Raw genomic sequence first — 22807 nt, forward strand, 5'->3', positions numbered from 1 at the left:
AAACAAACCCACCAGGTTAAAAGTCATATTTTATGACAGTGTGCGTGAGACTCTGGGCCAGAAGGTGGTGAGGCAGTCCAATTGAAAGAGCTCACAGAGATCACAGAGAAGGTGGTGAAAGTTATCACTCAGGACGTCTCAAGACACCTTTTGGTTCATTTGTTTACTTTTCCTATTACTTTGTAAACAAAAAGGGGCATGTAGCTCTATTGTCCAAGCAAGTATTGATCAGCACTCATTGTATGTGGCTACTTAATATTAAAAAATCACATCAAGGCAAAGCTGTCCTTTCAGGAAATCAGTTGTTAAAATTGATTGCACTGAATTGCCTTTTGACTAAAAAGAGCTTTTTAAATAAATGTGCAGCACTCTGACTTAAATACCCCTGTTCCTTCACATTTATATCTCTGGGTTAGATTGCTGTTTGGCACTCATCTTTATGTTTTAATTTCTAAAAAATCAGCCGTGTTTTTGAAAGACAAATTTCTTCCATTTTAGCATGGAAGAATCCCATGAGTGTTTTGGATGAAAACTCTAAAAAGGATCTTAAATGTCCTCTACAAACCAAATTTCTTGCTCCATTACATGATGTTTTTGAAAATTGTTTGACAACACAAACTTAAAATTCATTCAAAGGGCAGAGGAACTAATGGGATTACATCTGAAGTCTTGTGAAAACTAATAAGCCTGAGTGGGATGCTCAGCCTGGTGCACAAACTCTTTTGATGATATTCTGGCTTTTAGCAGCTAATTGCTCCTCCTGCTGAAAACTTTGGCTGCTCTGATTCATGAAGGTGCTGAGCTTATCAAAGTTGTTTTTTCTGTAAACAGTCACCTGCTGCTGTGGGAAAAACAAGGTTGGTGACAGCTAAAGTGATGAACCACAATTTTAACCACTAAAAGATGCTGAAGGGCTCCGTGTCTAGAGTCCCACCTGCTCAGCTCAGCTTTGTGAGCACCAGCTGCACCTTTCCTGTAAAACATTTCTGTCTTATCTCCCCCAGTCTTCGAAAAAGATCCTTTTTCATTAGTCTGATTTATGGTTGGCAGAAGGTCATAAAAACTAAACAGCCACAGGGCTGTGCATTAGCTGAGTTTGTGGATGATCATATCTCTGTTTACTCCATAATACACAGAGCCTTATGTAACCTGCTCAGATTGCTGTCAGATTATATTCTCATGAACTCCAAACAAAGCTTGAAAAGCGACTTTCCTTTCAGCAGTCTGACTGAAAGGAGGCGTCAGGACAGACTAATAGTTCCCTGAGTTTCTGCTTGTTTTTCTCTGAACATCAAAATCCCATTTTCAAAAAGAGACTGCAGCGTCGAGGGAATCAGTGACACGTCTGATTGCTTAAAGAGACAGGAGAAAGTGAGGGCTGTCTCCATTTTGTCTCATAATGATGATTAACTCTGTCAGAAATCTCTTTGCTCTGCGTTGTGATGAGAAACGAGCTCATGTTCTCCTGATCAGCTGTGAAAAATCAAACGCTCTCCTGCTCATTTATTCCTATGATATCCCTGTTTCTTTGTTCGAGTTTTGCTCCTGACTCACAGACAAAATGGGAATCCCAGGTGTGCATGGATTTTTAAAATAACCTCATCCATCTCTGGAAGCACTGAAACAGAGTCAGTTTTGTTTGGACACACATTACTGATTGTCTCTATCTGTTAAAACAAAGTGTGTGTTTGCCTGCTTATTCTTACTTAGAGCAGATCTTCCTCTATAACTCCCTAACAGCCCGATAATGTTCTGTAAACTCAATCAGACTCTCTAACAAGCAAAACACAGGAGTTATGCCACTTCAGTGAGTTTCAATTAACTTTAAAAGCAGAGGAAAAACTCAATTACTCGCATCATCAGTAGTTTTTCCCTTACAGACAAATTAAAATCTGTGTCGTGTCTTCATTTTACTGTCTTCTCATGAAGGCTGGAGCCAGATCTATGTCAAAATTTACAAATTATGCAAAATCTGTGAGTGTGTATATGCGTCCACAAATGCGTGAACTGTTACACAAATGAGTGAGTCAATCCACAAATGTGTAAACAGATTTCCAAATGGGTATAATATTTAGAAATGCATACACAATTCACAAATACATATGGAAGGATTTACAAATGTAAAAAAAAAATCATTTGTCATTTGCAAACTTTGCTGCATTTGCGTGTGGATTTCAGAGACTCCCCTGATGTGCTTAGATCCACAAATGCATTTTTATTTTCATCAAGGAAACTCTGTAGCCAATCAGATGTCAGATGTGATTTCACTGTGAAGCACATGCAGTTCTTAGTATTTCTGTAAGCACAGATGCTGCAACAGTGATCACATTAAGACATACCCCTGACACTACATGACTGTGATTGGCTGAAAAGGAGGGAGACATCTGATTGGCTGACGTAAATATACATTTGTGGACCTAAGCCATAGACTGTAAAAAAAATGGATGTCAACTTGCTCAGCTCGAAGTAAGCCACCCAGCATTTTCACTCCCCACAATTTTGTTGTTGGATAATTATGTTTAATGTGATTAGAGCCAATGATGAAATGCTTAAGTTTCCCAGAACTAAATTTACAACCTTTTTAAATGTAAATGACCCCTGAGCACACTCAAATCAAGACTACATAAATGAAAAAAAAATAACGATAGTGTTTGAAAATGAAGCGCAGCTGCGGCTCGAAAAAAGCATAGGCCTACAGATGCACTGGAGACGCCGAATGAAAATATCTGCCCTATTCCGGAGAAGGCGAAGATTAATAGAGTAGAATAAAACAGAAAATACTTTTTTTATCCCCGAGGGGAAATTCAGAAATAATGATTCTTACCATGTACTGTGAGATCCTCATCAGACGCAGATACAGACGGCCGACAAGGTAATTGCCTATATGATAGGCGACGTGAGGAGTCAGGGGAGAGCACTGCTTTTTAGATGAGTATATAAGGGTAGTTAAGGATGTTGGAGTGTGCAGCTGTCCTGCATCACAAACAAAACTCCACAGGAGCCCTCTAATGTCAAACTCGCCAAGTTTGCCTGACAGTTGCATCGCACCAGAGTGCGGCTGCTCTCACACCACAGCTGGTGCGCACCAGAGTGCGGCCAGAGCCGAACCGAGATCACCTCCTCACGCCACACCAGAGTCCGATTCTGGTTTCACACCAACCCAAACGGGACCAGATACAGGTCGATCTAAATTTGGGTCGACCTAACACTGTAGGTGTGAAAACACCCTAAGTCTGAGCGCAACTCAGCGGTTAGGTTAGCAATGAGCAAACACTGTGTGCAAGCGGTGCTCATGGGAGTTGTAGTGTTGTAGTCTCATATTGCACTGGCTTTAGTAATTCAGATGCCGTTTCACAAAAGTACAATTGAATAAACAACCCGCCAAAGTGGCTAGGAGAGTGGCAGTGTTACCAACCACAGCCGAAATCCACCCATATTTGGTGGGTTATGGCGGGTTGGCGGGTGTTAATGTCAAACCCTGGGTGCATCCCTCATGGAACGGCTTGGCTGTAGCATTAGCCGCATGCATGACTGACAAAGATTGGCTAGTTAAATAATTGCACGACAAAAGTGAGGCAGGTGCAGAGCGACATATGTTCTGGAAAACCCCAATCCAACAAATTTGAATTGTGCTTGTCATGTGAAAGGCCATAAAAATGGAAAAATGTGTCTCCTAAATTTCAATTTGTTGCATATTTTAACATCGTCACACTTTTCCAAAGGATTCATTTGGTCACCATCGCATTTGGCAGCATATTTCATCTTAACGTGTAACGTATGAGCATGACTTGCGCTATCTTTAAAACTGCTGAACAGGTGCGGTAATCCTGACATTAGCACCTGTAATGGTGCTATTGAACTTAATGCTCAGTTGGAGTGCTAACCTGGCTCATGAACACCTCAATTTTTTTTCATCATTAGCACAAACAGTCCATTTTTATTGCTAACAGCTAGATGTGTAAACAGGCCACAGACAAGTCTCAGAGCACTGGGCAGTGAGTAACTCTGAACAGATAATCTGCTCATCTTCTGGACACTAACCTATGCTCCAAACTGTGTTTACTAAGTTCATTGTCATGTTTCAGACAATAGCTCTATTTAACTACAGATAAATACATTACCTTGTTGCTTTGCATCCTGGGAACAGTTGTCTTCATCAAATAAAAGTTGTGTTCCAAAAAGATCTACTCCCCATTCAATTTCCTCCAAAACAAACACATGCCTGGACAACAGTCATGTCTTTACAACTCATGGGAGACGATGTCTTCATCTTGGAAAAGCAAAACAGATTCCTGCCAAAGGTGTCACTGCAATCAAAGCCAAATGAATAATCCACACAGTGAAGGGTTATTGATTACATCCCTTATTCTGCGTCACAGTAATCCGTCTTGTTTATCTCTCATTGTTTTCAGGATCGGCACTCGTCTTATTTTTCCCAGATCACTTTAAGAGAAGCTGTAATTATGAAGCTGTCACAGGCTGCAAAGTTTGCCAAAGTGTTGACAGCAACAATAAATCCCTCTGTGTGTCTTTGTGTGTCAGTCTACATGTCACCTCCTGCCCCGGTGTGAACAGTGGGCCTTCTGTGTCCAGTGGCTGTAAGTGAATAACAACACTGTATGGGGTCACCGTCTGACTGGCCCATTGTAACACAGGCCACCATGGTTTGTACAACAGGCCACACATGGCATGATGTTTCTTTCTTCTTCTTTTTTTTTCTGGAGTGTTAATCATAATTTACATAATTTACGACAACTACTCAACGCACTTTTCACATTTCCTTTCATCAGCCTCCTGCTGCTCTTCCAGATGGATGATAACAAGCAGACTGCACACTCAAACTAAAAACAGCTCCGCACTGAAAGACACAAAGTCCTGACTACACGAGAGACTGAAATGAAACAGGAGTCTTGGTTTGCAGACATGTGATTGGTCATTGCATCAGGAGGCTGGGTTTTGGCAAAAGTTGAGCGAGGTACAAACTTTACAGGACGTCCCTGCAATCTTTTCCCTGATCCGAGCCTCTCATGACTGATAAGACTGTTTACTCACATCGTGATGTTGTGTTTACACACAGCACCACTGAGCAAGACATCTCTCCTCTCAGCCATGTCTCCCAGCGCCGTCTGCTTCTGTTCCTCTCTTTGAATATTCCTGAAGGAGCTTGGCAGGCATTCAGCAGACACATCACAAGCCCAAACCATTACAACACAGTCTAACAAGCCGTTCATTCAGTTATTCATCCATTCATCTCCTCACTGCCCAAAGCTCATGACCATAAAAAAGTGTTGGCGACCATGTTCAGCTCACTTTCCCGCTTCATGGTTTGTTAAGGCTCTCACATGTCTGAGAGTCTTTTGACCCACTGCTCTGAGCTGACTCAAACAAGATTTACACTCAAAACCTGAAGACACTTGAAAGCCCTCCTTCATACATGAAGAGGCTACAAGAGATCAGGAGATCACAGTCTGATGACACTTGCAGAACAACATCTGAAGTATTCATAGACGCTATCTTGTGCAGTTTGGTGATTAAAGCACTTCCAACTTTCTCTTCTTTGTCACGACACAGGTTTTGTACCAAATGCCAACCTCTCCTTCTTGGAAACCAACCAATTCATCAGTCAGTGTGATTGTCTCATGCAGTCATTACACAGGTTTCTTGAATCTAAGCAACAAAATGAGCACAGCACAAGCACCAAAACTTTTCTTTGAAGAGCGAATGTTTGTGCAGCTCAGTCTTCATTCTTTCTCTGTTCACTCTATTCTAGATACAGAAAAAGAGTCACTTGATTAAACAGTGACATTTCCGTAGTGCCATATTTTTGGCCTCATAGGAAATCATGCCTCCAATGTCTCAGCTTCAAAGTTCCAGAGTGAGGTTTTAGCAAGCTCTGATGAAACACTGGGTCATCTCACATCTGTCACCTCGGGGTTTCTCTCCCCTCACCCATCCCCTGTTTCTTATCAAAGAAGATCCACAGCAGGATGTGTTCAGCTGTACTTTATGTACTGATGTGTTATAGAGATGACGCTGGGTGAGATTGTCCTGTTTGTTTTCTTCAAATAAATCAACTAGTTTTATTCTTCTGTGGTATTTACTTTGTGATCTGAAAACCAGTGCCACAGAGACAGCGTTCTGTTGATCGCTGTGTCTCTTCAAAGGCAGCACTGGAGGACTAAATGCAGCACAGCGGTGCTTCCCATTTTTAAGACTTCCCCAAAGTTTACTGGCTATGAGGGATACAATATGAGCAGGTTAAACAGACACACACAGGTAGCTGTGTGATATTTGTTGCTGAAAAGTTGACTTCAGCATTAGCTCTTTGTTTAAAAATGTGTCAACATGATTGTTCTCATTACTTAAAGGGGACATATCATGCTGATCCCTGATTTAATACTTACATATAAAATAATAAATTTGAAAACAAGACTTTTCACCCCCTGAGTTTTCAAAAAATGAGATATTGTATTTTTTCTAATATCCTAGAACTAGATTTGATGCCTCTGAAAATAGGTCATTGCCATTTGGCTGCGAGATTTCGACCTTCATGATGACACAAGGATCCTTTCTTTTTATTGGAGTAATCTGATAAAGCAGCTCCTCCTCTGTGATGTCAGTTAGTCACACAACCGCCACCGAGGGGTACACCCACCAAGAGCCGACTGACTGAGTGCTGGATGCAGGGACTCTGCTCTGCTGAGCAGCTCAGCTTTACACTGTGAATTAGCAGTTAAAACACTGTAGTTTTAGCAGACGTCATAATACCTGTGAGACTGTGATATTTGCATGCTTGTTCTGACATGCACTGTGAACCTGGACCACAATAATGCTGCAGTAATAACATAGTGACGAACTGACGGTGGAGGCAATCTTTAGACTACACTTTCAGCATGAAGGATAAAACAGACAGAAAAGTGAAGGAGCAGGATGGAGCACTGTTATAGAAATAATTTATTGGTGAAGTCTGCCTATATTTCCACGTATAAACTATGCATGTTACAGTACCGGTTTGACTCACCACACTAAAGCGTCCTGAGATGATCTGTGTCGAGGTGGATTTTCTTCCTCCTGAGCTGCAGAACCGTCCTGGTCTGACTCGGGGTCCAATACAAAAGGACGTATCCTACACTCTGCCATTTTATTAGTGCTATCAATGCCTTACAGAGAAGTTTTGGCAAACAGCAAACTTGCTCGGTCTGCTCCATTCAATGTGGCAATTTTGTAAATACTGCCATGCTGCAAAAACCGCCCCCTGGCTCTACCCCCTCCGCCCCTCTGATAGAACTGACCAATCAGAGCACAAAGGGCTGTGACAATGCGAGGTTACTGGAGGTCATTCTCCAAACGGAGCATTTCAACAAGATCTTCAGAATGGCCTAAAATGAGGATATTGAGAACGCTATTGTGGGGAAATGAAGGAACTAAACGACTTGAACTGAGGGCAGAAATGCTTTACAGGTATCCTAGTCTGGCATAGTGAAAAGGAGAAACAAGCATGATATGTCCCCTTTAAGTCTCTGCCACTTTTCCCCACATTTTATTTGCAGCTCCTCTCTTGTGCCTGGCTGAGCGAACCAGGTTGGATACATAGTAATACACCACTGTTGATGGCGGTAACAGCGTTGTAACCATAGACTTTACAAAGCATGGACAAAGTCTCCCTGACATCACCCATCTGTTTCTGAAATGGAAAATGAAGCACATCAGCTATAGCGGCCATATTGGTAGTGGCAAGGGCTTTATGTACAGCTATAGGGCGCCTGCCGGTCTCGTGACCCTGAGCTGTAACTCTAATTGGATGAGCTTGCGATCTTAATATCCTCTGAACTGCTGAGTTAGAAAAAATTCACCTCCTGTACAGTGTGTGCCGACAGTGGAATTAGCGATGGGAGACGTTCTTTGAACCAGGCTGTAAAAAGTTTAATTTCTGCTTTGAAAACAGCCTATTTTTGGCTTGGTGTGTATGTGACTTCCGCTACTTCTGGAGCCAGCCTCAGGTGTAACATTTGAAATAGTAATTTCTTAAATTACCCATAACTGGAAAAAGTAACAGCATTATTAACATGGTTATTTTTAATGCCATTATTCCCAACACTAGGTGAATCATTTTTCAAGCAAATAAAATCCTTCTAAAACTAATATTTTGTTATTTTCTTTGTAGCGTTTGTTGTTAGGCCATTGCCATTTTGTCATCGGGTTACTCACATCAGTGTTGCATTTTATTTATCTACTCACTTTACATTGCCCTTCATTTTTGAAAAATTCAGAAACCAAAGTCAGGGGACAGAGAGAGAAGCATCTGTAAAGTTTTGTAACCACAAGAATAATCATACTCATGTTTAGATTATATAACATCATCCAGAGCTATGAATGAGGAACCAGAGCTAATGTAGGGCACTAACTCTGCCTACAGCTACACACTGTTATGATCTTAGCTCTGCCCACATATCCAGACAGAAAAAGCAGAGGAAGTTCATGTCATACAGAGAGAAATAAAAGGCAAAAATGACTTGATGATAGTCATTTATGCAAAGTGCAGTAAAAAAGGGAAAAAAAAAAACGCACCATTAGGACTTAACACCAGAGTATAAATAGAAACCTGCAGGTTGTTGTGAACGGTGGTACTTAACATTGTCTCAGCCTTGACCTTAAGTTTCCTGGTGGCATTTAAAGCTGCCTTAAAGATTCAGACAATCCACCAAAAAGTACAGGCATGTGTCAGGGCAGGAGGCTGAAGCCTGAAACTACACACTCTTCCTGTTGGAGAAGTCATAATGATGATGTTTCCTCTCTCAGCTCTGAGTGCAACCCAAAAAAAAATACAAGCACGTTTGGGCTAACAAGGCAGACTATTAGTGTCAGAGCCACATTCAGGGGTGAGTCAGGATGCAGAAGTTACCACTTAATGCAGGGCATGACCCAGAGCTAATGATTTAGCCATGAATAAATGAGCTTTTAGGAAAGAATCAGAAATTGGAAAAGGCTTCAGGTGTTACTGAAAGGAGAGAAAAGGACAAAGATAAAGGATGGCTTCAGAAGATAAGAACAAAAAAAAAGTGTGAGGGAGTTTTTGGGGATGACGGCAGCAGCACAGACTGTTCTACCCTCAGACAGACTCAATAATGTGGACGTCTGTTTTTATGACTAAAGTCATGAAATAACTCCAGAGAGGCTAAAAGGGCAATCTGTAAAATTAGATAAGGGAACTTCCCACCGACAGGAGGAAATATTAAGTTTAGTCACAGCTTATGAACTGTGACTTTGAAAAAAACACCAAGTGTCCATACTTTTTTCTTTTCAGCTGTGTTTCTTACTGCCTTTGCCATCAGACCATGTATATTCCTCTCACATATTACTTCTGGGTGAATATCTCTCCCTTATCTAATTGAGTTTCTGCCATGGGATTGGCTAATTAGATATTTGCATCAATGAGCAGTGAAGCAGGTGTATCTAATTTTTATGCATTTAAAATTCATTCAACCAGGAAAGTCTCATTGAGATTAAAAAATCTCTTTTACTAGACTGTCCTGGCCAAGACAGCAGCGCATCATAAAACACAGTTCCAGAAAAGCAACACAAAACAGTAACAAAAGCAGATCAACATATCCAGTGAAACATCAGGAAAATTAGCCAAAGTATTTACAGCCTGATGCAACATTTTTAGTCAACGTTTAAAGAGATTCAAAATGACCTGCTCCTTCAGGCCCAGCTTCCTCTGCAACAGGTTTCACGCTGCAGGAGCTGCAAATCTAAAACCCCTTCTCCATCATTTCAAGATGTAATTTAAGTACAGCCAGCAAAAATACGTCTTGTGAATTAAAGAGAGAGAGTGAAGACATTTCTCAACTAGATATAATCACAAAAATAAAAGGGAAGCCAATTAAGAATAGCTTTATAAACGAGAACATGCCAATGATTTTGTCTTTGAATCAACAATGCAGGTCAAACAACTTGAGAATACAAGTTACAGAGATGAGTTACATGGCCGTGACCAGCTATGAGGTCACCGAGGTCCGGACCTCGGTAAAAATTTCCTTGAAAAAAATAATAAAACGAGTCCCAATCAGTGCATCAAACATATAAACACAGGGGAGCTTTTATTTTGAAACCGCGGCATGCAGGAAGTTATCTGACGAAGCCTGTAATCGCAGTGACTTTGAACGCTCTTGACAGGAAGCAGAGAACGATACCGTGAGGTGAGTGACAGATTCTTTATTATTTTACGAACAAGCAGCCCGCTGTAAATGAAGCCAGACCTTCGGGGGTTTTTGACCAACATGATCTGATAGTGTCTTGTAAACCTTCATGCAGACAGGTCCGTTATTTTCGGTCTGTGCTGATACAGCAGTATATCACTCTTTAGAAAGAGGAGGAGGAAGCAAGGTCCGAGGTCCAAACCCGCGGAATATTTCAGCAGGATTTAATTTATTTCATTTTATCCCATGGTCTGTGTGAATACTGATTCAGACTGGGTTTAAACCTACTTTAAACGGGTAAAAGACGTTCTGGTTAAATTGCCTGATGACAGTTCCCCCCGATGCCAGTTTATAGTGCTGGACTGGCATAACTGTTAGGTAACCATGGCAACATACTCAAAGCATACAGTTCAAAAAGTTAAGGCTCAGTAGTTAAAACACAGTTAATTTTTATTGATATGTTGACAATACTGATTTAGTTTGCATTTCCATTTTTCTATCAAATGTGGAATTTTCTGTGCTGCTTTTATGACAAGAACTGACTTTCTCAGTTTTTTAAAAACTGATTGTTTGGTTTACAAAACATGTCAAAAAGGTGAGAGAATCTGCTAATGGTGTGGCCACACCAAACGCGAATTTGCGGCGCGATTACATACAAAGTCAATGCAAAGACGCGTTTAGCCGCCGATTCGCCTCGGGCGGCGCGATTCGCGCGTTTGGCGCGGCGAGTTTGGAGCGTTCACGCGTTTAGGCGGTAGACGCGAATTCGCTCGAGTTCAAAATATTCCCCCACGACGTCATTGTTATGACAACGTTGGGGGGCAACTGCCGCCTGCTCCGGCTCCAACTCCGCCGGAGGATGGAGGAGAAAACAATCTGTGTGGTGTGTCATCATCCAGAGTTATACGATACGACGTGTGTACTCTACAGAGACCGGAAAAACAGGAGCAGGCTTGGTTGAAAGTCTCCGAGGAGACAGGTTTTGAATGTAAGTTCTGAAAACATTCGTTCCCAGCTGGATTTGCCTGCACGGGCTATCACTGAGTCCGACTGCGTTTTCCTCAGCGGAGTTTTGAGCCTGATAAAGAGGAGGAAAGTGCGGGGCAGGGGCAGAGCCAGGGAAAAGATGGAAGTTCTCTGTGCTCCTCTCTTTCCTCCACCCCTTCATTATCCCCAGGGAGACCTCCGGGAACATGGGTCGGGGGTTCGGGTAGTCGGGGGTAGGCTACGGGGGGTCGGAGGTTCGGGGGATCGGGGATGAGATCGCAGGGAACAGCCACGCAGGGCTGGTGGATTACCAGGGAGAGGCAGCAGGCATTGATTGTGATCTCCAAAGCTTTCACACACTCTCCTGTCATGCTTTTGAAACCACAGCTCATTGTTTTTCAGATGCTCTTTTGGACTTTCGGTCTTTAAATGAACGAGCTCTCTACTCCGCATGCGCAGTACCGCGCATTCGCGTGTTCGCGCCTCAGCTTGTCAAAAAAGTCCAGCGGCGAGACTCGGGCGTTCACGTGGCGCGTGACAGGCCATTCGCGCGAGTAAATTCGCGTGTTCGCGTTTGGTGTGGCCGCGGCATAAGAGTTTCTGGCTTTAAAACAACCAAAAATGCTCTAAATAAAAGAATCAGTGGATGTCATTGACTGGTCTGTACCAATATAACACCAAACTCTACATTTGATTTATTTATTTTTTTTCAAAAATATGTTTAGTTTATTTATATATTTACTTCCATGGGTTAAATTTTCATCGATTACATTTATAGATCATATCACAGCAAAGTAATGTGGGCCTTTACTATTTTTTTTAAGTATGTATATCTGTTATTTTAGGTGACATTTTGGTGTGAATTGTGCAAAAACTGATAAAAAGGGATTTTTCCCTTCTCATCTCAATGTCTCAATGAGAATAGGTTTCTAAAGTCTTAACAACAGAAAATCTCTCTCTTCCTCATTTGCTCAAATGTCCATTACTGTTACGCTAACAACCCAAAGTAAACATCCATCATTTCACACGGTATGATTATATGCAGTCTAATATAAAGGAACTTTTAGCTACTACTGGTCAAAACTGATTTAATAACACAAGTTTGTGCGCGTGGGTTAGGGTGTGGGTGTGGGTTGGGGGGTCAAGGTCTGGACCTCACCAATTTTGAAACCCTGGTTACGGCCCTGATGAGTTAGAGCTAGGGAAGTCCCAATCCCTATCCCTGGTATCGGATCTGGCCGATTTTTGCATTTTCTAAGTAACGGTGATCGGGAATTCTAGCCAATCTAGCCTCTCAACCGATCATTTACGTCAGCTGTCATAAAGCCAAAATTGCTGCTGAACACCAACGCTGTAAGTGCGCCCAACCTCAAAAAGTTGATGAGATGAAATAATGTATGGTACACTGATGTACAGCAGCAGCGACACTTAGCTTTATTTCAGAACACGTCTGCACAACCTGATACGTTACAGCAATAACACCTGCTTTACAGCACCCTACGGTAACTCAACAGGGACAAACGGTCGAAAACGAACAAACACAGTTAAGTCTGTTAGCTTCGCACTGACAACTCCGTGGCGTCAGTGTTAGCAGTGTGGAAATACATCAAACTTGAGAGTGAAAACGGCCCAACAGCCACATCTTTGCTCTGCGATCATTTCTAGAGGTTTTCAGCTCGACCAAAACATCCTTAAACATAAACTTAAACGTGCAACGTCGTTCACTTACAGAGAAACGGCTGCTCCGCTGTTTCTGGGCTTTAACAGAACGGATAAATATCCACAGAGAGAGGACGACAGCACCCCATAAAGCTCCGAGGAGAAGGTAGGACGCAGGTTTATGCCATCTCAGTTAGCCACGGTTTGTCCTTCAGACACTTGGTTTAACAGCAATGCTTCACTGAAGCTGTACAGCACAGTCCGTAGTAACGTGCGAGGATGTGATGACGGTGTGATCAGTTTGACAACTTAAGTTTGTCCGGTGTTTCTGCTGAGCCTCGCTGCACACTAGATAGACTCCTTGCCATGGATAGTTCGGGTCAGTTTAAGTTTTAATTCAGTTTGTATTAAAATAAATATTTCCATGAAAGGGGAAAAACATGAGATAGTCCCGTTGGTGTCTGATATGATACGTTCAAAGTCTCTCACAGTCTCCGGAGAGTTGCGTTCAGGGCAGGCTCTGATTTTAGCGCGCTGTATTAAATGCTAAAAGTTATCCACTAATCATGGTATGCTGAAAGCCGTAAGAAGCATAGATTTTTTTAATTTAATTTAATTTAGCGAGCAAACCAGTCATTTTGTGTTTTGAAGAGATGTTAATGAAATTCTCCCGTCTCCTTCGTCGTGTTAAGACATGTTTCCAGCTTTGCATGCGATACATTCAGGTACCTTCGGAAACTTGAGAATCTGACGATTACCCCAGTGTTTTCAGTTTTTTAGATTGGACAAATGGCTTGTAAATACTGGCCATTAAAAAAAATGTGGTATTTTGATCCCGCCTACGGGTTTGGGATCCAGAGGGTTTTGGCTTCAAAACTAGCTGGACTAAGTTTATTGGACTTAATAAGCTTAACTGTTTTTTTTTACTGTTTAGTATAGTTACCCAAAACAAAAGGACAGTGCTGCTTAACTTTCTCACTTCTTCAGCAAAGATTATCTCCAAACCCAAAAATCAGATCGGGACTCCGTATTGGCCAATACTCATTATTAAATAATCGGGATTGGGATCTGGGCCAAAAAATGCTGCTCAGGACACCCCTAGCTAGAGCCTTAAGACCTGTAATGAACCTTAATGCCCCATGATGCCAAGATAGTGAAGGTATTGTGAAGATGCATGCATGTTTAAACACGATAGGTGTCCGATGTTTGACAAAAGCAGCAACACAAATGCAAACACCACAACACAACAGAAGTACAGCCACAAGAGATGTTAGGGGACAGTTTTCCTAACGGACACAGTAAAGTTGTGAAACTAAGTTAATGGTTGTTTTCTTTTGTAACTTAAGCTATGAGAAATATAGCAAACGTACATAAAGAAATATAAGTACTATGAAGGATATCCCAAGGTGACACCCCTACGAAGCTTTCATGGAAGAAGTTAATCATTCACTTACTTTTACAACTGTCCTGTACCTGTTTGGATAAGTAACCTCTTTAAACTTCCCTCGTGGTCGTATGTCTGTTGTGTTGTTGCTTTTGCATTTGTGTTGTGGCCTGTGCATTCATGCTTTTTGCTTTGTCATTCATGTTGTAGCTTTTGCAAATCGTCTGGCACCCACCGGCCACTGTACATAAACCATCAGTGTAATCAATCAGTTGACAGTAAGTGTGTATCCTAAACTTGATGTTTTTAGATATATAATGTTGTTGTACGTCCATGAAAATGAAATACTGGTCTTCTAGTCAGACTCTGTGTGTTGCAAATAGTGACTCAGCTACCTTTGGCATTGCTTGCTTTGGACTGACTGCTTCATCATTTACTTTTGGTGAGAATCTCCGGCTCTTGAATTGAGACTGTTTCGATTTTTATAAACAAAAAAGAAAGGGCTTTTTCTACTGTGTGTGGGAAATTTCTTCATCTTTACAAGTGAAGATAAATGAAAGGTGAGTGTAGAAACTACAAAAAGTCCCTTTTGTTACAACAAAACATGCACAGTCTCACTGGAGTCTCAGGATGTGTATTGCTTTTGTGTGAAACCCTGAATAGGCTGCAAACATGTTTTTAATACTCTGGACAGTTTACTACATGTCCCTGTACTGCACCATTCTGCATCTTGGAGATGACATGGACTACGTTTAATTACTGTGCACAATTAGTGGGTGTCTCACCGCCCACACATCATGTCTCTGCTTTCTAATTCCATTAGAGAGTGCCAAGTCTTTCTTTTATGAAAGGAAAACAGAGTGAAAGTACTAATCAATTATTTATCTCCTCAGAGAGAGCACACACTGACCGTTATGAAAGTGAACACTGTATAAATGGTGCAAAGACACTCCTGTGTTTCACTCTAATGTCAGGAACGTGTCTCTTTTGGACCTTTCCAGCTGTCAGATTGCTGAACATCACATTGTGTGTGTGATTATTCTGATGCGTTGTTTGTTGGGACTTTTCCTTTGGGTTTTGGCTCATGGGCCTGTTCCTGACAGGAGCTGCTCTGTGACTCACCCTACCTCACACTCCATGCACACAGCACTTTGTACATTTCCCAAGGTGGCTTTTGTCTAAGGCAGTGTGCAAGCTAACCTCTAATCAGCTATTAAAGCTGCAGCTCTACACAAGCAACTTAGGAGGAAGAGGAAGGAAACAGAAAGGAGTTTGAGGACCTGAATGCAGATTACTATACGATTTTTACCATGACTAAACTCAAAAATCCAAAACTCAGACAGAAACTCAAGCAACACAGAGGCTGTTTTCCAAACCACCTACTACACTAGCAGTGCCGACTATTTTGGGTGAAATTCAGTCTGTAGTAGTCAGTATACGAAAACTTGCGAAATCTGCAGTACGCCAAACACCCAAGTCTACTTGGCATACTGTTTCCCACAATGCACGGCATTAACACTGTTTGTGTGGTGGCAAGTTTTGGTCAATTACTGCCATCTACTGGTATGAGTCAGCATTATAACTACAATACAATAACACTAACGTTAGACGGTCTGTGAGATAGGAGTGAAGTGATGAGAAAAAAACAGCAGTAAATCTTGTTACTTTCAGTTAGAAAAGATGTGTTAACGTCTATAAATTCATTAAAGCCGATATAAACCAGTAAATACCTTTTTTGAACTATACGTGGATCATATAGCAGTGGTTTTTCCATCAGCTGTAAAAAATAAAAAATTGTTTCAGATTTATTTTCAGTAAACGATTTAACTTTTGGTGTAATATTAAAAATCAAATATGATGATTCTGCTGTGATATGGTTAACAAAATAACTAAAATGCCGAGATCTGCCTAAAATTTGTGTTGTACATTTATAACAAAAGCAAAATAAAAATCCATCAGCTAAAGCTCAATTTTCTGAGACTGGAAACCAGAGTAGTATATTACAAAACAGACCAACAGAACAATCATACTACATAATACATGCAAAAGCAGTAGGTAGTATGCAGTGCCTACTACATACAACATTCACATGTAGTATGTAGTAAGTGGTTTGGAAAACAGCCAGCGACTATATCCTTGTACACACATTGCAACGCTCAGCCTCTGTCCGTCACTGCATTGCATCAAAAATGGGGACTCCTTATTGGAACATGATAGTCTTTGTGAATCCTCGGACTAGACTTTCAGTAATTTCAAAATAACAGTTTAACCTCTCCTGTTCTTTTCACAACTAATACCCCAACTATAAAGTGTTATAAACAAAAAAAACAAAACAAAACACCATTTATTTCAATGATGTGCTCTTTAATGTCAGAGACAGCAGACATCTCAATAATAGAATAAAAAAAACACAAAATACTGTTTAAAATGGATACTTTGTGAATTTGAAATTACCTCCAAACAACCCTCTAACGAAAACCACAATTCCCCAGAAAACTTTCCGTGTTAAAGAGTCTTTAAAGAGTCAATCTAAAATAATACTCTGGTATACCAGGAAAATGCTTTAGGTGAAAAAATAACAATCTCACCCCAGGTCCAGGCTCTATTCCTTGGCACCCTTTTTTACTTCCAGTCTTTCCCCCACGCAACATCCTCCCTTTTATCACCTTTGTTTTCCAATAATATTATTTTTATTGCACCCATTACATACCTTAAATACAGGGACTGACATCAAGACCATACAGAACCAAGCCTAACATTATTTTTGTTAATCAGTTCCCTTTTTTATTTTTTACTTTTCATTTCCCCTCATTTTTTCTCAAGGCGACCTCGTCACAACATAGCCGTGTCTTTTCAAAAACGAAAATCCCTCCCTCATACGTTTTTCAAAATACTTTCGTCCACACGCAGCAGGCAAATCCGCCAGTGAGTGCTGCTTGAGGCATGCCAAACCCATAATGGGAAGTGATTTTCTGACATAAAACCCATGCCATCCAATCGGAATGAGCCACCGTCATCAGCTGAGAACCAAAAACTCTATTTACCAGCGTCTACATGTAACCATGAATCTGGAGTTTCCTTAAAAGCTTCACTTTGGCCGGAGTTTCAGAAAAAATCGTTTTCAGTGACGTAAAACTGCGGTTTTGTGTGGACCATCGGCATAAACGTATGTAAGTATATAATGTTTGCCAAATACCTGGCTACGTGTGGACATGGCCTCAATAGTTTGGGGAGAAACTGAACAGATGTGAAGCAAGACACGGGTGAAACACATGAGGGGCAATCAAAGAGGAGGGAAACACAAGGAGAACTAAACCAAACATAGGGAGCAACAAAATGACTAGAAAACACAAGATGCAGTAGATGAAGAAGAAACACCAGAAGATTGAAACATAAGGAAACTTAAACCCAGAAAACAAAGAGCAATCTCATGGCTGAATCATCACCATGATAAATGTCCCACTGAGTGAACCAACCATGAACATATTGGCTATTCTTCTGAAACAGAATCTACCTTCCAAACTCTGCTTGCCACTACCTTCATGTCGCTCCCACGTTTCCTGTAAACCGCACAAGTCTATATAAAGCTTTGGCAGCCTCAGATAGGGGGGATGATATAAAATGAGCTAGAGAGCTCAGCTGTGAATATACCACCCACCCACCTGTGAACAGCTTTTGAAGCATATTGGGCGCAAGAGTGGATGGCATGCCAATTAACACTCAAGGTTCTTTAGGTTTTATTTTAGTGACTAAATGCAACCCTGGATGGAGCAGCAGTAGCACAGACTGTGCTCCGTGTAAAGACTCTGACCCGGCTGCTGCTTGAGCTGAAACTCGATAAACGAAATGGTTTTTGTAAAGCGTTATGAGAGCCTTTCAGCTTTACTCAGTCGAAATGATTCGAGAGAAGTGACACGTATTCATGCACTCTTGTACACCTGACACTGTCAACTCCTCTCACTGTGTACTCTACTAACTCCCGCTTTACTTTGAGTTTGTTCCAGCTAATTTAACCGAGCACTGACCTGTGAGGGAGTACTGTCCAACAAAAAGAAGGAGTTTGAGGGTATAGGTAGATGTGCTTCTTTTGCACTGAGATAGAATAGAGGAGAAAGTGACAAGAACACAGCGGGAACACATTGTTCCTTGCTCCAAATAAAATTTCATTCCCAGCTTTCCAAATGGCAACACAAAGAGAACAAAAAGAGAAAAACAGCTTTGCCTACAAAGTCTTTAAATTTAGTAGTCTGCAGATCACACCCTTGTGTTTGCCAGCACTCTCAGATTGTATCTCTAACACAAAAACACTTCAGCACTGAGCCAACGTATCTAATGTGGGTGTTTTTTTCTTTGAGAGTAAAACTTCACAAGGAGTGCGTTTAACCTGCTAATGTTTCTTCACAGGTTGTGGGTTAAGAGCATTTTTCACCTCCGACTCTCTTCTATTTGATGGGTTCCACCAAATATTTGCCTGTGTTTGCTCATCTGTGAGCGGTGTTTAGCGCTGGTGCCAGGGTTATTGTTGCAGAATATGGTAGCCTCTATCTTTGTATTATCATGGCTGAGTGGGCCTGGGGGCTGTGTGATGAATCAGGGACTCAGTAATAAGCTGCTTATGTAAACATGGCCATTGTGCCTCAGCTGCAGGATGCTACAGTAAATAATTGTAACTACGGACCCAAAAAATGTACAGTACGAGCTATTATAAGCTTCAAAAGACAAAGTGTTCAAATGCTACAGCTATTATCATACAAGATGAACTGTGCACATTCATAAGTGGTATCAGGAACAGAGATTCAGATGTTTTTGAAATGCAAAATGTGGCCAAAAATCAGCGTAAAGGGACAGCAAGTATGAAGCGCTCCGTAATCGGATCTCTATTTTTAGCATGTATCTTGTATGTATCTTAGAAAGTTATTCAGTCAGCATCCTTGCAAACTAAATTCACTGTACCACTTTCAAGTTGCAAACTCATTGATGTGATACAACTCTGGACCAAACATTGAAGCATTTACAACAAAATCCTATTTGTCTGATTTAATTCAATGTACCTGCAGAGTCTGAGACTTGACCAGTTCCAGAAAGGCTCTCAAAGCTCCCATTGTTTGCCTTCCATTAGCTACATGTGTCAAGCTGTTTTTCCCCTGTAGATACACAGTTATAAAGAGGATCACATTGACTGTGTACAGAATGCAAAACATCACATCATTTTTGTGAGGACAACAAAGGAATAAAAAAAAACTTCCTCCAAGCGCTCTGAAATGTTGGACTGTGCTGGTGCAACCAAGGCAGTAACACAGTGCTACAAGCAAAGTCACTTCTTCCTGAACCTCTGAGCTTGTGACGCATCTGCAAGGCTCACCAAAACAGGCATTAAGCACCACAGGAGAACAACTTATAGTTTTGGGAAGTTCATGACCTTTGCATCAGCTGCAGGAGGCCACATTCTCCAACAGGGTCATCAATCATAACAATAATACATCAAAAAGTCGCTGCGCAGTCAGCCAAAGAAAATGAAAGAGTAAAATAAATACTCAAGAGGCATAATAAACGTCGTAAATCCAGGTAATCAGAGAGAAGAAAAGAGCTAGCTGAAGGAAGGCGAGTCTTAACAGGGTTGGAGCATTTTTCATTGTTGTTTGGAAGTGGGTTCAAGAGTCCATGGGCCTGGTCAACCCAGGCTCAGCGCTCGGTTTAAGGACTTTCAGAATGTGGGCATTGCTGGACCTGAAGGATCTGAAAGGTGGGAGGTGTTGGAGGAGCTCACTGAGGTCTGGTGAAACTTGGTTATGGAGGGCTTTGTAGGTGGTGAGTAGAACTTTGAATCGGATCGGGTATTTGACAGATATCTTGTGAAGCTCACAGAGGGCTGGTGTGATGTGGTCTCCACAGAGGGTTCTGGTGAGGAGGCGGGCAGACTGTTGCAGTGGTTGAGTCTGTGATTTGATGAAGACATGTAGAAGAGTTTTTATAGTGCAATAAAACAGTTTTTGATGAAGGTGGATGATGTTTATGCCGTGGAAAAATGCAGTCTTACAGATTTTGTTCGGCATGGAGCAGGAAGGAGAGGGTGGGGTTAAAGATGACGCCAATGTTGCAGACTGTGGTGAACTGATTTATGGTGGAGCAATCAGTGATGAGGGAAAGGTTTGGTGTGGAATGAGTGAGAGACACTGAGCCTATGATGAGGACCTTTTACTTGTCACTGCTCAGTTTCCAAAGGTTTGTTTGTATCCAGGATTTAATGTATGCCAGCCAGGTGGTGAGGGTGGAGAAGGAGGTGTCAGCGATGGCTTTTAAAAAGAGGTAAAGCTGTGTGTTGTCAGCATAGCAGTGGAATTGGAGGCCCTAGCTACAAATGATCTTTTAATGTGGGAGGATATAGAATACAAAGAGAAGAGATCCAAGCAATGATCCCTGGGGGACACCACAAGCAGTTATTAATTGAAATCAAAGTCAGAAATACTTCATGAATCCCCAAGGAGAAAGTCCCTTCTAAGGCAAAACTGAGTTGATGTCATGTTGTAAACAATACTGCAAACAGCCAGCAGAGGGAGCTCTATAATGTTTAAACCAAGCGGCAAAACCCCGGTCTCAGAATATGAGACAATGCGGAAGTGCTAAAATCTGCTGTTTCTCGAGTGTTCGATTGAGGCTGGCTCCGGAAGTACAGGAAGTCACATACACACCAAGCCAAAAAATTCTGTTTTCAAAGCAGAAATTAACCTATTTACAGCCCGTTTCAAATAACATCTCCTGTCTGAGTCGCTATCTTATTTTTGTCCCTTATTGCTGGTTGATTTTATTCTGACAGCATTTTAATTGCTGTGAATTAGATGATTGAGTGATAACAAAAAGTGTCGCCCTGCTAGCTGATGGTTTCATGATGTCATGCTAGCAGGCTGAAGCTGAATGTTTTCAGCTTTGAGTCCTCAGGAGCTGATGACCCAAACGATATACCATGGAGCAGCACTGTCACTGTGCTGCAGTGTAAGGATTCAACATCAGCGCTTCCTCTCACTTACATGGTGTTCTTGTGATAGCGCTGCAGCAAATCTGCAGCTTTGACTCTGCATGATTCAAAAACACATGACGAGGACACAGAAAAGGGAACCAGTTTGTGAACATATTCCATATTCCACATGCATACCCTCAAATACGCATATGCACGAGCACACACACACACATACACACACACACATACAGCAGCAAATTACCCTGGAGGTCTTTATACTGAAGGTAAATAGTGCTGTGTGCACAGTGGTTACTCAGATTGACTCCTTCATGTTTGAGTTGCTCTTCCTCTCTTACTACTGTGGCAGGTTACACAGAGGCTTATCAGAGAGGAGGATGAGTGGGTGGGTTGAGGGGCTGCTTTGATGTTGTTGCAGTGTTCGACAAAAACAGGAGCAACAGATAAAGACAACAAACTTTTGGAAATGAAGATCACTGCAACCTCATTTGTACTGATACTATATTAGCAGTACTCGTTGTACTTTGAGTAAATTATGTAACGTCACCGTACATAACAACTGTTTACCACAGCAGGAGTTTGTATGTGAGTAATAATAGTATCAGATGGATCCATATGTGCTTCTCACATTAACTGTGTTACATGTTCTGCTCCAATGTCACCTCTGAATTCTGCTTCATACAGAGTCCTGTTACTTCTAACCACAAGACAGAGCTTCACACCAAAAAGAAGAAAAGTAACAGCTCATTTGGCCAATTGTGAGAGGTCAGGTGAGTGCAGGAAGACCCCCTGAGATGCTGATAAAGCTGATATAGATTCTTAGTACACTGAACACATCCTCAAAACACAAGTTCAAGCACATACCAGGGACAGATCCTACTGTCTGTGCCCTCCCTGACCCCTGACCCTCGTTACGGTTGATGTGTCTTAATGAGGAATGTGAGAGGATGTGGCTGTAGCAGAGCTACTTACAGAAGAGCACAGGTCATCCACACACAGGAAGGGGGAGCAGACTCCTGCCTCTCCGCTCAGGTTTCCCTCACCTCCCCAGGTGTCACTCACGGAGAATAAATCCACAAGATGCAGACAGCTCAGCTGCAGTGATGGACAGACTGCCCGGCAAGAGGACTGAGAGCAGGGACGGAGCCGTCCGGGAATCACTGTGACATCTCAGCCTTCCACCCTCCCCTCTGTCCTCTGCGCAGAGCAAAGTGAGCCGCCTCACTGCCCAGATAACCAGAGAGAGCAGATAGAGACTCAGAGATAGAGGAGACAGCTCAGAGAGCAGAAACTGCTGCACAGAATTGTTTTATAACCAGCCAGCAGCTCCTCCTCCACCAGTCTCGGACTCTGGCCCGCCCTCGTTGGTATGGAAACAGCCAATCACCACTCTTCATAACACAGGCCTCCTCCTCTACCTCCTCCCCCTCCTCCTCCTCCTTCTCCTGCCTCTGGTGGTGACAGAACTGTCAAACAGCAGTGAGAGCTATGAAACCTTGTGATGTTTGAGTGCATGAACGACTGTATAAAAAGGCCAAGTCTGTCATGCATTCTTTACTTGGTAATCATGCACTAATAATCTGCTAGTGCTCATAATCATCTACA

At 41.9% G+C, this 22807-nt stretch overlaps 1 protein-coding gene across 2 annotated transcripts in view; it reads right to left on the bottom strand.

Moving 5' to 3' along the window:
* cdk18 (cyclin dependent kinase 18) overlaps nt 1-22470 on the bottom strand; it is an 85004-nt gene extending 62534 nt beyond the window's left edge. Inside the window, exon 1 of one of the 2 annotated variants that reach the window (XM_074666651.1) lies at nt 22175-22470. Coding sequence is in view for 1 of the 2 variants with exons in the window: in XM_074666642.1 (XP_074522743.1) it covers nt 4122-4157 (36 nt within the window). In the remaining variant the exon portion in view is untranslated. Of the gene's footprint in view, nt 1-4121; nt 4436-22174 lie in introns of those variants that run through there. The other variant, XM_074666642.1, reaches the window with a different exon arrangement.
* Between the last annotated feature and the right edge of the window lie 337 nt (nt 22471-22807).

Source organism: Halichoeres trimaculatus, unplaced genomic scaffold (assembly GCF_033239565.1).
Source record: "Halichoeres trimaculatus isolate MK-OKI-2021-1 unplaced genomic scaffold, fHalTri1.1 fHalTri1_scaffold_1, whole genome shotgun sequence".
NCBI classification, from domain to species: domain Eukaryota; kingdom Metazoa; phylum Chordata; class Actinopteri; order Labriformes; family Labridae; genus Halichoeres; species Halichoeres trimaculatus.